The 18319-nt window shown below is 38.1% G+C and overlaps 1 protein-coding gene across 1 annotated transcript in view; it reads left to right on the top strand.

The window, feature by feature from the left end:
* The window catches only part of IL1RAPL1 (interleukin 1 receptor accessory protein like 1), a 673650-nt gene extending 658875 nt beyond the window's left edge, over positions 1-14775 (top strand). Inside the window, exons 9-10 of the mRNA XM_037378448.1 lie at positions 11466-11636; positions 12938-14775. Coding sequence (XP_037234345.1) covers positions 11466-11636; positions 12938-13656 — 890 coding nt within the window. The 3' untranslated portion in view covers positions 13657-14775. The remainder of the gene's footprint in view (positions 1-11465; positions 11637-12937) is intronic.
* The last annotated feature ends 3544 nt before the right edge of the window (positions 14776-18319 follow it).

The following is an 18319-nucleotide window of genomic DNA, read 5'->3' as shown; positions in this document are numbered from 1 at the left end:
TTTTTAAAATGCAATACTTCATTTCTTCCCTGATCAGAGAACAAGCCCTTCAGGTTGTCAAATCTCATCACAATTCCTTTTTCCTTTGAAAGCCTTAGACACATCATTTAGTTTCAGGGTAACATACACATTTCTGTGGGAGGCATGGGTAAATTGTGAGAAATATTTGAAAATAAAGTATTTAACCCTTACAGCTAATGCAACTTTACTACTTTCTGTAGGGCCACTGCAAATTAAGAAAGTGATCACAGCTGCTGATTCCTCGTTTCGGTAACTTGCAGCTTTGAATTTCCCATCTTCTCCCTCATGCTGGGGACTAGGCTCTCCTGTTTTTTTCTCGCTCCTACAAACACTAACTCAGTCTCATCTTTATTGTCTTCTGGGAATGAGCATTGAAACCCTTTTTTCTGTTTTCATGGTTAGTTCCTTGCCTTTCCTACTAAATGGGAATATAATCAAATCCAGTGTATATTTTACTGCTTTTCCTCCCACTCTGCTTGCACTCCACACAGGGGGACCGCAAGACGGACACCATATTGTGTCCTTCAGTGTAGAGCTGTGCCACATGTCGGTGTTTAGTCAGGGGACCTCATTGTGAAAGTCTGATACATCCCCTGGGAGATGGAGCACAGGGGCAATAAAAGCACTGACCCTGGGCAAAGCGGTAGTTTTCTCACCTGCAGGTACTTGGCATGACCTTGCATCTCAGAAGTACAACTCACCTCTACCTGTTTGGCGGTCAGAAACTCCCAAATCTGCTTACATGGAGAATTTCAGTTTAATATGTCTCCACATAATGTAACAAAAAGGATACATTGAAGTGGTATGCAAACAAAGAAATGCCCAGTATTATTCTGAAAACAACAAAATTTTCAGAAATAGATACTTTGCTGGGAAATTCTGAGGGCTGATCATTGTTAAATGTCAGGCAACCTTTTCAGGTTTGCAGCTCTAAACTTAAAAGCTTACTTTAAAAAGCCTTGTCCATAAAGTGCACTCCATTAAGGAGTAACACATTATTAGTAAAAGCCACTTTTAGAAGTCATTATTTCTTCCATTTGCTGTCCATTGAGCTCCAGCACAAGAGATTACAGCACGTTCGTCCTCTGAGGAGTGTTTTAGTAGTTACCATTTATATCTTTTTATTTTCCAGGGATCTTCTCTTGCTGCCTTTCCCAGTTTTTAAATAACTTGATGAACAAACTAAGTATCGTACTTTAACTACCAGAGAAGAATAAAAATGCAAGTAAACATTTACAAGTGTAAATAAGTAAGGGGTGAACACTATCATAAAAAGGAGAAATTTTACATTAAGAGGCTGGTATTAAAATGGATAAGATTAAAAAAATAGCAATTAAAGGGAAAGTCTGAAAAAATGTGCTGTAAATAGTTTTATAATGAAATTTACTAAAAATTTCCTTTCTCTCAGCTCGGCTGATGAGAAGTCAAGCTTTAGGTTCAAGAACAAAAAAAAACCCCTATAGGCAGCTGATAACTAGAAAGTAAGAGCTTTGCTTAGTAGCTGGTATGATGACCTTCTCAGTGATCCTTGGGGCCTTTATGTCTCATCAGCTGTTTCTACAGTGGTGGACAGGAGCACTGCATGTTGTCCTTGATCTTCTTCTCAGCTGTGCAGCTGGGGTGCAGGCAGGGAAGGCACCTGGGAGCCATAGCTGGGGAGTTCTCTGGTTTCACTTTCAATTCTGCAGGTTACCGCTTCCCTTCCTTCCCCTTTGCTAAAAAAACCCAAAGTGCTCCTAACATGATTAAAGTATGTCACTGCTAAGCTCTATAAATTCAGGAAATTGTGTTTGGCTTTGGTACATGACATCTATAGCGGCTGTTTCTTGGCAGTGCTGATTGCACTTTCTTAGGAGATGAGTTTCTACTGCTTGCTAAGGGGAAGCAAATCAATGCTCAGATTAGGAGACTGGTGAAACAGTTTCTGCCTTGAAGTCTCTGTTGCACCTGGGAGTCCTTAGGTAACCATGATTTTTGTCATTAGTATTATTTAGCTGCAAAAGGCTAAGCAGGGTTCACGGACAAATCTATGGGATTGACCAGATAATACTAACTGTAGAAGACAAGAGCAGGTAAGACATACTCTGCCGTGGTTTCCTGGGTTGAACCCCAGTAAACCTCTTACCAGCAAGGAAAGGCAATGCTTTGAGATTCTTCATGTTTCAGTGTGACTTGGTTGCTAACTTTCGAATGTAACTTTTGCCAATGGCTTAGGCGCTGCCAAAGCACTTATGTTAATGAGTATGCTATGCAAGTATAGCATACTGGAATTACTGCTGAAGTTAGTGACTTTGCAATTACAAAATCTTCCCTGGGGACCCATAGAATAAGTTTGCAATAGCAGCCTTGCCACCGTGTATCTATTCTTATTGGCCATGGCAAATTGTAGCAATAAGAAATGCACCTCTATGAATATAAATTTCAAATTCTATTAAAATCACCTTTAGAAAAACACAGCTTTCATCTTTCTAAATATTACTGGTTACAGAAAGGGATTCCTATCTTATTTAGTTGCAGTTTTATTGTTGAAGAACTGCTTCTTTTAACTTTTCCTGTTTATGTTGTTTATTTACATCTGAAATGCAATTCAAACAATAAAATCTCAATTTATATTTTCACTGAAGAAGAGATTTTCTAGGTTCTGTCCTTGAAACTTACTAATTCAAAATCCTGCTTCGTTCTCTTTTCCTGTTTCATAGACTCTAAACTACAGATATATATAAATATTTAAAAAATAAAATAACAATATCACCAAGATTATCTTTAGATTCTAAACTAAAAGATTTTTATAGGTTAGAAATTCCAAATGTAAAATAGAAAAAAAAAATAAAATTGCAATATAGAAATCAATGAAGACTGAGATACCTTTTGTTCCTCAACCAGCACCTCTGCCAAATGGTTCTAAGCTTTAAAGTTTTTATATCAAAGGCCAAAGAACATTTCAGATTTCAAAAGTAAATGAGATAAACACAGCATATTGGCATCTGATTTCAACAATCTTAAACTGAAAGTTTCTTTCCAAGCCATTTCTCCCTTAAGTTTGGTTTATATTAACTTTTTGCTGCTTTTGCCTAGATCAAGGCTGTCTTAGCTCTGGTTTTCAAAATACTTAACCCAATGACAAGATACAAGTACTGTCACTGAGATCAACAAAACTAAGGAATATACATAAAATTAAGCATGTGTTTTATACAGGTAACTAGTTACTTTGTTGAATTAAGACCATAATAAAAGCATCACTTCTTGATGATTTTTATTTAAGAAATTTTTCCATTATAGAAAAAAATCATATTCCTCCGTTTCCAGACTTTACATGACAGTCTTTATTAGTGTCTTTTCCTACTTTCTAGCAAGTAACTAGTTTCTTCCAATCTTTCATAGATAACTATTATGCTATGTTTCCAGCTAGGTAGTTACCATTTAGGTTTTCAATATCTACTAACAATACAGGGGGTTTTAGCTTGGTGTTTGACCTGCAAATAATTCACAGCAACCAAGAGAATAATTTAGATCATCATCTTTTAACCTCTTTATTTTTTAATGTTCTGAAACTCTTACAAGACCTTATGAATGTTCATATATGTCAAGGGCAACTTCTAAGATTAATGTTTCATCAGGTTTTTATGTTGAAAGTAGAATAAGTAGAATGTGTTCAGTAGTAATAATAAATTTAAAATTCTGTGTTAATGAGAATGACTGAGAAACATTTGAGATGCTCTCTTCATTTAGTTAGGAATACAAAATCAGCCTAAATATAAGAGAAAAAAACTTTAATAATAGGTTATTCAGTTTAAATAAGTAATATTCTATCTTACTTATCTACCAATGACAAATTTAACTGTAATTACAGAAAACCAGTGAAAATATAGCTTACAAAGAGAATTTATTTCACACTTGGAATCATCTTATCGTATTACTTTTTTGGCTGAACTTTTGTCTGCTGGGAATCACTCCCAATTTTGAAGAAATGTCAAAAGCAAGATTGATATCTTGGGGTTCTCATAGATGTTCTTATAACATCAACTTTTTAACTGGTATTTCTTTTATTTTGTCATGTTCTTTAGACTTCCAAAATTCGATATGGCTTGGGGAGGGGGGAGAAGAAATAAGAGGAGAAAAAAAGGGGGGGGGGGGGGGGGGAAGTATGTCCATTGCTTTAATATTTTCATAAATGTGTCTACTATGGACAAAAGGGACAAAGGACTTTACTTTTTTTCTGGTCTATGGTGCGGAGAATACTCAAGATCACTTTTAGAATTATTTGCGCTTTTTTAACCTATTCCCCAGTGCTGCATTTACAAAATTTTCCTCTGATTCACCATTACCCACTCTGCACAAGGATATGAATTATCATTAGGAATGTCACACTTAACAAATATTTTTCCGTGGAAGAAGCTGGTGTTGGTATTCTTAATTTTTATTAACAATAAAAGGGCTTGACATTTAAAAATAAAGGAAAATGTTAAGGTGATATTCATAAGCAACAGTAAATAGTGTAAGGAAAATTATAAACATTTTGAAAGACTTAGGATTTGGGCATTTTACTCAGCTAAGCATTTAAATTACTTTTTCCATTACCTTAAGGGTGATGAACATTATTGCATTGTGTACATTAAATATGGTCCCACAAATAATGATACAAATACAGAGTTTGAAATGTCATAATCATTATAATTTTGAAGCAAGTGCAGTCTCTGTGAAATCTTGAAAGCCCACTAGTTTGCAACTCTTCCTGAATACAGCACTTTTTTTAAAGAGGAAAGCCCCCTGCAATCAATTTGACTCCAACTCCCTGCAGCACGGGGAGGATCCAGTCTGCCATTTCTAAGAACCTCACTTGAAATCCTGAAACTCCAAGGTAAATCAGCACATTGCTCCTACACTCCAATAATGAGTATCTGAGTCTTTACTAGGCTGGCATGTGCTCTGGTGAAGAGGAGGGGAATCATCTCTCCAGTTTCCTATTGATCTAGAAATGGGAGATCTGCAGGAGCCAGACGTATTGCTGGCTATTCCTAGCTGCAGAGCAGCCTGTGTGTGATCAGCTGCCTTCAGTGCACCAAATGTTTCTGTAGGAGCTGCTAATTACTCTGAAGGATTTCAGGACGCACAGAGGCATGGCTTGACCCTAGTGTCCAAGTCTTACAGCTTCATTAACATAAGATTCACTGTGAAACACAACATTGCAGAATTTCTTTTTGTTTTGATCTTTTAATCTGTCTTGTGTTAAATGTGTCATGTCAGCTGAAAGATAGAATTTATCATCTGCTTGAACACGACTGATAAGAAAAAACTCAGTCTATAAAGGCTTTTTTGCTATTTTTATTTTTCCATCCAGATATATATCATTTTTCTGCCCCCATTAGCAGAAATATCTGCAGTGTTTAAGGTTTAATGAACCCTCAAAGGCCCAGACTGCTAACTTCTTGAAGCGTAACATGGAAATCACTAGAAAACATGTACATTTACAACACAAATGCAAGGCTGAATCTGTTTGGTGGTCTCTGTAGAAGAGAAAGTTTTATCTATCTTTCTGTAGGCACCAGCTTACTTACCATTTCTTCATGTGTGGTTGCTAAAAGAGCATGCATACCGATAAGTTCTTAGATGTCTGATAGCAATTTACTTACCCAAAGATCCCATTTGCATGTGTCAAAGTAGATGCATATAGAGTCTGGGTTTCATTTTATGCTTACGTTGAGCCTTTAAGTGACTGCTGCTGAGCACATCCTTGGAATAACAAGCAGCATTTGAAACTTCATCCTCTAAAACTTTATATTGCTTCTGCTGGATTATCACTGTAGAAAGTTACAGGGAGTATGATCACAAAGTCACAGAATGGTCAGGGTAGGAAGGGACCTCTGGAGATCATCTAGTCCAAACCCCTGCTAAAGCAGGTTCACCTAGAGCAGGTTGCACAGACTCACGTTCAGGTGGGTTTACAATCTCTCCAAAGAAGGAGACTCCACAACATCTCTGGCAGCCTGTTCCACTGTTCTGTCATCCCCAAAGTAAAGAAGTTCTTCCTCATACTCAGACAGAACTGCCTGTGTTGCGGTTTGTGCCCATTGCCCCTTGGCCTGTTGCTGGGCCCTGTTGAAAAAAGCCTGGTCCCATCCTCCTGACACTCACTCTGAAGTTGTTTGTAGACATTGATAAGATCCCCTCTCAGTCTTTTCTTCTCCAGGCTAAACAAGCCCAGCTCTCTCAGCCTTTCCTCATAAGAGAGATGCCCCAGGCCCCTCATCATCTTTGCAGCCTTTGCTGGACCCTCTCCAGCAGTTCCCTGTCTCTCCTGAACTGGGGAGCCCAGCACTGGACACAGCACTCCAGATGGGGCCTCACCAGGGCAGAGCAGAGGGCAGGATCACCTTCCTCAACCTGCTGGCCGTGCTCCTCCTAATGCACCCCAGGATTCCGTTGGCCTTCTTGGCCACGTGCACACTGCTGGCTCATGGGAAACTTGGTGTCCACCAGAACTCCCAGTCCTTCCCCACAGAGCTGCCTTCCCTTCAGCAGGTCAGTTCCCAACCTGTACTGGTGCATGGGGGGGTTGTTCCTCCCCAGGTGCAGGACCTCACACTTGCCTATGTTGAACTCCATGAGGTTCCTCTCCGCCCAACTCTCCAGCCTGTCCAGGTCTCGCTGAATGGCAGCGCAGCCTCCTGGTGAATCAGCCACTCCTCCCAGTTTGGTATCATCAGCAAACTTGTTGAGGGTACATTCTGTCCCTTCACCCAGGTCATTATAAGCTGAATGTGATGGGACCCAGTACTGACCCCTGCAGAGCCCACCAGCGACAGGCCTCCAGCTGGACTCTGTGCCACTGATCACAGCCCTCTGAGCTCTGCCATTCAGTCAGTTCTCAATCCACCTGAAAGTCTGCTCATCTAACCCACACTCCCTGAGCTTACCTGTGAAGATGTTACAGACACAGTGTAAAAAACCTTACTGAAATCAAGGTAGACAACATTCACTACTCTCCCCTCATCTACCCAGCCAGTCATTCCATCATAGGCTGTCAGGTCAGTATGATAACATATTCTACATTTGGATAAGTACTGAAAGGAATGGACAGCAATAAGGAATGCATGCTGTAATGAAGTAACAGGTGTTTTGGCTAAAATCCCGGGCCACTAACAGTAGTAACGTTTCAGTGTGTTATTAATGAAGCTGGGATTTCACCCTCAATTTTTACCCCTAAGACTTATCCAATTTTGTCAGACCTGTAGCTGAGCACAGCTCCATGTTTATTACTCAGTGTCCTCACTCTCTTTCTACTCAATAAAGAGTTAAAATGATTGTATGTGACAGTCCGTTTTGACCAGAGTCTTTGCAGTACCAGTAGTTTTGAGCTGACTGAAATATTTTTGGATTGAATGCATCATACCTCGAGCACAGGCTGTATTTGAGCCTGCTGTGATGAACTAATCCAGAGCTTGCACATGCTTTCATGGTTATCTGCAGTGCAATAACGAAGACATTTTTTGCATCAAGTCTGGTTGAATTTGGCCATGCAAGGTCTGCTTTAGGTTTTGTTTCAATAGTTTCAATTAATGGATACAACAAAACTTCACAGACATGGAGGCTGTTGAGTTGAAGAGCTTCATTCTAGCTATATACAACCTGTAGGCAGCAGAAAGCAACTACAAACCACATAACTGAAGAGGATCACTTGTCCATTCACAAAGAATGGGAAGAGGAAATTCATTATACTAAACTGTTTCAAAATATTGCTGTTGCATGATACTGTATCTCATACTCAGCTGTGTTCACTAAATTAAAGGACAGCCATTACATAATACAGCTCTGCAACATACCTGGAGGCAAAGCAAGATGATTTATTCTGATACGTTTCTAAAAAAAATGGTTAAGGGAATAAAAGTGCTTTCAGATAAAAAAGTATATGTAGATAATTGCTTTCAATCTCCACGGGAAAGCAAAAAAGTTTCAGGTTAAATGATCAACATCCCTGCCTTTGGTTATTAGCAGGTATTTTTCTTCCTAAGTGTGGGAAGAAACAGTGAGTAACTATATTCCAGTTTATTGCTAGTGCGCAGGAGCCTGACAAAACCAAGTCTTTGAAATGGCATCATCTATATCTAAAGCCAAAGTGCAAGCAACAATCACATTTTCATTTTAAGGATTCTTGGATGGAAGACTTAATTGTTTGCTGATGAAGGGAAATAAGGAAATTCTCATTTTAAAGAAAAGCTTAATTTGCCACTGAATATTAGATCCAGACAGCATCTGTACTTATTGAATAGCCAAATCTGTAGTTATCATACTACATAATAATATAAGTAGTAATATCCAGTCCTTTGTGACTTCATTTGTGATTAGGACCAGATCAGAAATTTTCTGGTGAAGTTTTTTCTTTTTCTTGGAAAAGGCAGATATACTGACACCAAATATTTTCATGGATAAAATACCTGTTCCAGTGAATGGTCCAGAAAACACAAAGGTGTGATGGATTTTTGCATGCTTGCTGGGAGTCTGGGGAATTCCAGGTGTGTTGCTCAAAGGAAGGAACATGGGAAACAGCCCAAGAGCAAAGGACTTGAGAGAAAAGCCAAAAGCCTCCTGCTTCCATGTAACGTGGCCAAAAGACTGGCAAGGTGCAAGCCCCAGCTCCCAGGGTTTGACTCAGCCATAAGATCTGGATGTCTGCAGGCTCCCACCTCTCCCTCTCAGCCCATTGGGACAGCACATTAAAAACCATTAATTAGGATCAGAAATATTCTTTAGAATGTAGGCATCAGTCCCACCCATTACAAGCAGGAGTAGGTGGGAGCATTTAACTGAGAAAAACCACAGGAAGAGACACTAACTACTGTGTATTTAAGTACTTTCCTGGAGATAGGAGATTTCAACAATCTCTTAAGTTCTCAATTTTTCATTAAAAATTAAATTCTACATTTTTTTACTATCTGTAACAATTAGAGAAAATAGCAAATAATGCCATAGCTCTTTGATCACATCACAGAAAAGACAGCTTCTGATGGCTGTATAGCTATCTGCCTGCTGTAGTTCTTAAAATGTTTCACAAAGCTGGCAATGTAACCCAAATAATTTTAATTAACTAAAAGCAGGCTAATACATAAATATCACAGAAGTAAAATGAAGGCATATGTGATCATCCCCTGTGTATTCCAGGCATTTCACCTTTTGCAAATTAACTGCTCATGCCAGTATGTCAGCCCATCAGATAACGAAATTACCACATAAGGTATTTCTGCTGTAAGCTGAACTTTTTTACTTTTTGTCAAAGTAAGTTTAAAAAAACCTGACAGATGGGGAATATAATAGCTCAGGGAAACCACTGTGCTAATGCATCTAACAGTTTCCCAAACTGGACTACATATGTTGCTGGATTGGAGTTTAAATGAATTCACAATTGCCTGGACCCTTTAAGTAGATATAGACATTGTGTAGATCCTGGCTATTCTTTGTCCTTCAAATGCTATTAAAACTAGGGAACTGGGATGAAAAGAAATGTTCCCTGAAATACAGGGTGTTACAGTTGTAGTCAGTGGAAATGCTGGAGCTGCCATGGTATGAAAAATGTGTATTTCAAATACATGCATTAGTGTGATATTTACATATGTAAGAAAAACAGTGGCATAGCATGAATAATTTTTTCTCTAAGTAAGAATGTGCAAACCATTTTAACAGACAATACCCTGAGACTTTAAAACAATTTGAATACTGCATTATTTATTATTTTTCCTTTTGAGAAATGAGATTCTCATCTTTACTCAAAGACTTTCAGCAGAGCAACGCTGTTCTCAAGTATGTCCTGTAGTTATGACCATTACTGTAACAACAGAAAATGGCATTACCGTATCAGCATTTTGCCAGCTGTCATAATTTCCCCATTTATTTCTTGACCTCTCTATGTGTTAACTTGGTTGCTGGGTTAATACTGTCCTACTGAAGAAACACAAACCCGCTATGTAATCTCCCTCTATCTCATTCCTGATCCAGCCAGTGTTATTTCAGCATATTGTCAAAGTCATTAGGAGCTTTTCTGCTCTTAAGGATCATGGTTTCACAAATATACTGAAGAAAAATAATGGAAAGAATGAACCATGGAAGACAGTGCTTCTTTTTCTCTTGTCTTTTTTTTTTCTATTGTTTTTGTTTGGTTTTTTTTTCTGTGGATATACCAATCCAATAGATAATATTGACATAAAAAGTGTGCAGGGGAAGGAATGAGCACCTAATAATTAATTTTGCCACTTGCAAATGTTAATGAGCATAGTATGCATGGTTTCTCAGAAGGAAGAGTGGACTCTTCAAGATTAGCACCATTGCATGACTTTCATTTATGCTCTCTGCACCCACCCTACATTTGGCAGACTTTTCTGAATAATGCTACCAGAGTACAAAAAGGTGTTAAATGAGGGAAGGAGTGGCTTAGTAAATAACTGGAGTCAGCATTGACTGAATATAATGTTACTTATGACACAGAGTGGAGTATTCAATCAGGTCTCTTTTACAAGCGATTGATATTCTCGATAGCCTGTGCATAATGTTGTCAAGAGAGTTAGAATGATGTTAACATTTCATTACTCTTGCCATTGATTTTTTTCTGCTTTCTTCACAACAAAAGTCAAAACATGACCTCTCATTCTACTGAATTAGTTCCAAAGCACTTGGCATTATTGACCTCCTAATGAAAATTAATTATGGCTCTTTTGATTCAGTCTTTCAAGTAGGCACACCAGGCACATTTAAGAAACAGGCACATTTATTTTTCCTATTGAAATGAAATAACACACTGTTAAGCAATGAAATGTACATTAACGCAACATTAAATCTGCAAATTTAAGCACACAATTCAAGAGATTTAAACTGCGTTATCAGGAGCTGATGCTGCAAAGATTTAAGCTTGGCAATAATTTCAGATCTGGAAAGCCAATGAGTTCTACAAGTAAAACTAACATACACTAAGAACATTTCAGCCCCAGGTTCTAAATTTATAGTAAAAATCTGGGAAGACTGAAACATTTTTGCTATGCAACAGAGACAGTTGCACATGAGCTTTGGTATTTCCATGCTTTTCTCTTCCCTTTTAAAGCTAGAAAAGAATTCAAATTCTTTTCAGCGGCTTTTTTCTTTTGAGCTCACAAGCTGTCACCCCACAGTTGAGAGGATTTCCTTCATACAGAGCCTTACACAAATGTTTATACACAAACTGACTTTAGTCTATGGTTGTGAATCCCATATCCCTTGCATCTATTTAAATACGGATTATCTTCACCAGGTGAAACAGGAAAGGTGAATGGATTCATATCTGGAGATTGGTGAAAGCTTGCCATTTTATCTAAACAATTTCCTATTCCTGGAAAGTTCTTCCAGAAATTATTTTGGGGGAATTATCTAGGAAATCTGCAAGAATAGTGAATAAACTATCTTACTTTCTTCCTCTCTTTCCTCAGACAACAAAGACTACGATGCATATCTATCTTATACCAAAGTGGATCCTGACCAGTGGAATCAAGAAACTGGAGAAGAAGAAAGATTCGCTCTTGAGATCCTACCAGATATGCTTGAAAAGCATTATGGATACAAGTTATTCATACCAGACCGAGATTTGATTCCCACAGGAAGTAAGTCATGTCTTTATTCTTGTGTGTCTCCTAAATAGCAAATGCAGTGATTACAGTGATTGCTTTAGTATCATTTCTATACCTGCTCCTTCAGAACATCATCTTTCCTCCCTTGTCTTAGAGAACGGTAAAGATAAGCCACCAAACACACTTAATGTGTGTTTCCCAGACAAGAAGATTGGGTTTTAGTAATTGTGTTATATTGATTGAAGGTGAGATGGTGCAGAAAGGGCATGCATAAGCAAAGGAAATCAATAAGACTCACATTTTTTAACATATTTTTTGAGAGCTTCCATATCTAGAAATAAATACAAAGATCTTTGTTTTCTGTTCCTTAGAGTTTGCCTGGAAAGGTATCCATGATTCAAAGTATTTATCACAGAAATTCAGACAGGAAGGAAAAAGTGTTTGGACTAAGGGAAAGGTTGAGCAGTAACATCTACAGCAGAGCAAAGTAGTGAGATCTGCTAGTGTCCACTGCAGATAAATGTGTAGTGGAGGTACTGGATCATTTTCAGAGAGTGAAAATTAGAATTGATTCCAGCTGGTACAAGTAGATCTTTTTCATGTTTCTTTCACACATTCCAAACTTTGTACAGTAATTTTCTGTAAATTGTAGTATTCTTCGTAAATTCAGTGTAATCTATAGCCAGCTACTAAGATAATATCTTTTACTAAAGGTAAGAAATTATGCTTGATATAGACAAAACACAACATCAAACAATCACATGGATTTTTTTTTCAATCTACAGAAAACTAAACGTTAATTTTCAGGAGACAACACTGTTTTTAAGAATGTGTGTGGTAGGGACATGAAAGGAAAAGAAGATTCTAAGCCTACAGAACACCTTAGAGTATCATTTGGGTTTGAGACTGAGCCCCTGAAGCACATAGTTGCTGTTACTTTGCCTGCTTGGTTGACTGCCTTTTTAAAGAGAAAAAATTATGGTGAACACACTTGTTCTACTAAGGATATAGGTACTGATACAAAACCACAGCTCATGAACAAACACAATCCATAGTGCATTTGTGAATAGATGGTTTCAGCATCACAGAACAGTTGAGGTTGGAAGGAACCTCTGGAGGTCATCTTGTACAACCCCCTTGCTCAAGCAGGGACACCTAGAGTGGGTTGTCCAGGACCATGTCCTGCCAAGCCAACTGGGCACATTTGCAAGTGATGTTTTTGCATATTTCAGTGAACCATTCCAGGAGAAGGGATTTGTCTCTTGTTTCTCCCCAGTCTAAAGGAGCAGAATGTTTTCTTAGATTGGTTTTTGAGCGGTTGTCTTATTTTGTAGCCTACATTGAAGATGTGGCAAGATGTGTAGACCAAAGCAAGCGACTGATCATCGTCATGACTCCAAATTACGTGGTAAGAAGAGGCTGGAGCATCTTTGAACTGGAAACGAGGCTTCGAAACATGTTAGTCACGGGCGAAATCAAAGTGATATTGATTGAATGCAGTGAACTACGAGGAGTTATGAACTACCAGGAGGTTGAGGCCCTAAAACACACCATCAAGCTCCTCACTGTCATTAAATGGCATGGACCAAAATGCAACAAGTTGAATTCTAAGTTCTGGAAACGTTTACAGTACGAAATGCCTTTTAAGAGGATTGAACCCATCACACACGAGCAGGTTTTAGATGTCAGTGAGCAGGGGCCCTTTGGGGAACTGCAGACAGTCTCTGCAATTTCCATGGCTGCTGCCACCTCCACTGCTCTTGCCACTGCCCATCCAGACCTGCGCTCCACCTTTCATAACACATACCATTCACAGTTGCGCCAGAAACACTATTATCGAAGCTATGAATACGATGTACCTCCTACCGGCACCCTGCCACTTACCTCAATAGGTAACCAGCACACCTACTGTAACATCCCTATGACACTTATAAATGGGCAGCGGCCGCAGACAAAAACTAACAGGGAGCAGAATCCAGAAGAGGCTCACACAAACAGTGCGATACTGCCCCTCTTGCCACGGGAGACCAGTATATCAAGTGTCATTTGGTGACCGAAATGCAAGGGGACATGAACCCCCTTGAGTAGAAGCTGAGTCTGCAGTCCAGTGCCTGGAACTACATCCTCGACTGCTGCTGTTAAACATGCATTACAATCGATAACATACGAGGAAAAACAGGGTCTTGTACATATGTTTTTTGCAATTTCTTTGTAGCATCAGTCTTCCTGTTTTACCCATGTCTCTTCCCATTCGCATTTTCAACTTTGTTTTATATGTCATTGGAATTTGTATATTTACATTTTTTAAAATGAAGAGACTGCTGTATAGATAGGAAACATTTTTGCTTCATTAGTATAGTTTTAGACTTTTTGTTTGTTTGTTTTTAACCTCTCTTGGGAATGCTTGGACAAAGCTATGTTGATATCAGAAGCACCATCCATTTTGTTGGCCTGCCTAGCCTGATTCCTGAAGGCCATGCCTGCTGCAGTTCACCTCTTTTGGAGAATATTTGTTCTTAGAAGGACACCATCCCTCACTGAGAACTCCAGTTTCATTTCTACTCCCATAATGTGCACTGCTCCTTCCCTGCCTTTACAATGACCCCCGTTTGGGGTAACACTACAGTCTGATCGTCTAACATGTAACTTGGTAGATACCTGTCAAACAACACAATATACCCAATCTGTATCGGTTGCTTCACAGTAGTCACTACAGAGTGTGTAGAAACTAGAGATGGTTTGGTTTTTGCTTTCTTGGGTTTGGGATTTTTTTTTTTTTTAATTATCAATTTAAAGATGAGTTGATTGTATGTCTTTTATAAATATAAAAGCAAACCGTATTTTTAACACTTCCTGGAAAAGTATTAATGTGGTTGTGGATTTTATTTTTAAGCATTTCACTTTTTCCCTTCCCCCGTTTCAAAATCTTGCAAATAAGATCATTTACAATTGTCAGGCAAGTAAGACAAGTGAGGCAATAGACAATGAAGTGCAGTGTCCAGCTGATATTTACAGTGATGACTTCCAAACCAAAGGGGAATAAAAAGACAATATTGTAGATGGTTTGTCACTTTGTATTATAGAAAGTGTTCTTTTCTAAAAGAGTAAGAGCAAAACATTATTTTGCTGTGGATTACAGAGTCCCCTTGTATTTTAATGTTCCAAAAACTGTATGTGCTTTAAAATGATATATTCAGGATTAAGAAATCTTCTTTCATTTGTTTTTAGCTTGTAATGATAAGTAAAACTTCATTAATTTCAACATTATTTCGATAAGAACTCAGGCAGAAAAAAATGACATGAATACCAACAAATATAATTGTTTTCAGAATAAACTTTATTTATACAAAATTAATATTTAAATCAGACCTGGAAGTATTAAAAACAATTTATTCACTTTAATGAATAAATAAATTAGTTTTATTTTTTATGTATGATTCTATCTCTGAGAAGTTGCAAATAATGCATGTACCATGGCTGCCAGGGAATTAAAAAAAACCCCACTATGTTTACATCTGGACATCTTTAAGACAAATGAAATAAGCATCTTACTCATATTTATGTTTTAAATAATGGAAAAGTATTTTCTGGTTTTAGAAAGAGAGAGGAGCGGTGTTGTAGCTCTACAACATACTCAGGCCAAGCTCTCTGCTAGTCTCTGCTAGCAGAAGCAGAGGAGCTGGGGCAGTTACTGGATGCAGAGCACTGTCATGTAGTCATGGGTTTGATTTACCCTGGCAGAAATGTAAGTGGTATGCTGGCAAACAGACCTTACAATCTATTTATGTAATTAATTAGCTTTAGGTATTTTTATGGTAGCTGAATGATATTGGCCAATGTAATGGATGTGTGGGATTCGTTCATCCTGATTGTCACAATAAGAAAAGTACAATTTATATTATTTTGGTCTTCTTAATGAGAAGTGATGGGTAGAGAGTGGGTAAACTGCAGTTTGGGGGATCATTGTGGGAGTAATCCCTAACTGACAGCTTGGGAGGAAATGGCTATGCTCCTGTTGTGGAAGTCAAGCAATCTCAGTATCTGCAGAAAAAGCTAATAGAGATTTGGGATGTGCATTGATTTTTATTTGCTTAAAAATGTTTATTTCTCTGACAAGTTGCTCAAGTCCTTTTCTACAATCTGTTCTTTACTACGGTGTCTCCCTCTGGACATGTGCCAAACTTCTACAAAAATGGAAATGAAGCTTCCAGGCCACACAAAAATTTAAGAGAGCTTTGCACGTTTGGTTATTTTCATAGTGTAAGAAACTTAATATTTATTTGTTCTTACAGACACTTGTCAGGCACGGATGGCATTTTCCTTCATTCATCTGGATGCCAAATACCCCAATATCCTCTAACAGTAATGCAATATTATTTCCCCCTTTCCTTCCCTTTTACATGCCCTGAAGTAAAGACTGAGATGTGGAATAAATGTAGAATGTAACTCTCTGACCACAGTTGCGTTTAGACGATTGGTAGGTGTTTCCTTAGCCACTTGCAGAGTATTTTTCTGTTGTTCTGTTTTTAGTGTAGATTTAAGCACTTTGAATAGCATGATTCAGGGATTGATGGATACTATTTGATATTCACACTACTTAAAAGAAGTTTTTCTTATACTGTTTTGTCATAGTATTACACAAATGAAAAACAAACAAACAAACAAAAAAAAAAACCAAACCACAAAAGAAAATCTGAAATAAATGGAGAAGCTGTCTATGGCTTTAGAGACATTCCTCCTTAGTATTCCTCCTCTATGAACAGCTCTGTGTGGGGAACATTGAAGGAAACTGTTGTGTGTTCACGTGTTCTATGTTCTGTTGGAACGCAAAATAAAATGAAAAAGAAAAAAAAAAAAACAACAAAAAAACACCACACCCAACCAAACCTGTCATTGCCCTAGTGCTTAGGCTCCGTCCTTTTTTGGTGCAGGTGTTCCAGTTTTTGATAATGCAGCCTGAAGTGTGCATGCAATAGCCACATATAAGGTTTAGCCATAAGCATGTAGCACTTTATTTTAAAAACTCCACAGTGTGATGATCGGAAAAACTTACTTTGCCTGGTCAGTAACTTCGGGTCTGTATGTGGATTCTATGCACATGAATTACCCAAGTGTGGTGCTTTGTCTTTATATGGCTCTCTCTAATCAGGGTAGTCCTTGATATAAAACTAAAGGACACTGTTGCACAACCTGTGGAAATTCAGTATATAGGTTCTCTGGACAGCACATATAGCTGGACAGAAATGGGGAACTGTACAGTATGCGGTTAATGATTCTAAAGGCAAAGTGCATTGCTGGGTCTGATTCTGTTCTCAGTTGCAGCAGGATGATTTGGGACTAAATCTAATAAAGCTGAATGAGTGTAAGATTGATTTGTGCAGGAGAAGAAAATTGGAAAAACAAACAGAAAAGGAATTCATATTTGCTGTCTGAGACAAGCTGAAATCTTGGCCATAAGGAAAGCAGCAGCAAAATGTCTTCTGAATTTTAGTAGGAAGCCAGTTCTCACCTGACAGCCAGCGTCAAACACTGTCAATATGATCTGGTTCAGAGCTAAATACTATTTGGCTTAGATGCAAACTAAGAATTTTCTATTACTGCACAGCTGTGAAAACCACGTGTATGTTACGTAACAGGTGATAATCAGCTTCAAAATAATTGGAAAGCTTGTTATACCCACCTGATTAAAATTCACAAAGTTTTACTTGGATATTGTGCATTAATGACACATTTAAATTATACATAACACAGTGAGATTTGGGGAAAACTGACTGGGTAAACAGACTTCCTTCATTCTTAAATTGAAAAAAAATAAAGAAGAAAATGTCAAGCTAGCAAGCCTAAGAAGAATTTAATTAAAATCCAAAGAAGAAAAAGAAAAAATAAATCACAGCAGTAAAGTAAGCTCAAAATTAGGATAAAGGCCAATGGAGAAGAAAGGTCAAAATACCCACCTGGTTTTTAACTGTATTGTAGCTATTTTTGTCATGCAAAGCTCTGTACTCTAAATGACCTGCATCAAGGAACTGGCTTTTTGGGGGCCTGTCCAGATAGATCAGCAAGACAAACAGGTCCCTGTATGTCTAGTACACTTCTGAATGATTTTGTACTTGTTGATAGTTAGTACAGAGAGGTTTTGGTGTGTCGTCTATTGTGATACAGAGGATGGCAGAAATCTATCAGCGCTAAAAAAGCTTTCTATAGCAGGCTGAATTTATTATCTGGAGTAACTATATTCCTTTAATAGCCACCCCTTATCTGATTCCCTCTTACTAGAACACATTTTTAAACCCATTTCTTAGCTGAGCAAAATTTTAATGTGACTGGCATCAGAAAAAATGTAAGCAATTTCATAATAATGAATTTCCTTGTCTAATGAATGTTGCAAGTTTCCTTGCATTTTTTTCAGTGTAATCACAACTCTTCACCTACTAAATAGCCTGCTGAGTGGAAGTTGAACACCATTGTGTCTTTCCTCTGAGACTCACGGAATTGTGCATGGATAGTGAGCTGTCATTTGTGATGTAATTTTGCTGGGCTATTTCCCGTTAACTCTGGCTTTATCCTCTAAGAGCATGTGTTGGCAGCATTGCACTTCTCCATCTGGCCTTGGGTTGATGTTCCAGAACTCCGAGTTGTTGCCCCAGGAACGTTTCAGCTATTAAGAGTTTTCCTATGCTTTTTGTTTGTTTAAATTCTGTTTAAGACAAAGTTTG

The sequence above is a fragment of the Falco rusticolus genome, chromosome 2, assembly GCF_015220075.1.
Source record: "Falco rusticolus isolate bFalRus1 chromosome 2, bFalRus1.pri, whole genome shotgun sequence".
Classification (NCBI taxonomy): Eukaryota; Metazoa; Chordata; class Aves; order Falconiformes; family Falconidae; genus Falco; species Falco rusticolus.
This window is presented reverse-complemented; position numbering and strand designations above follow the sequence as displayed.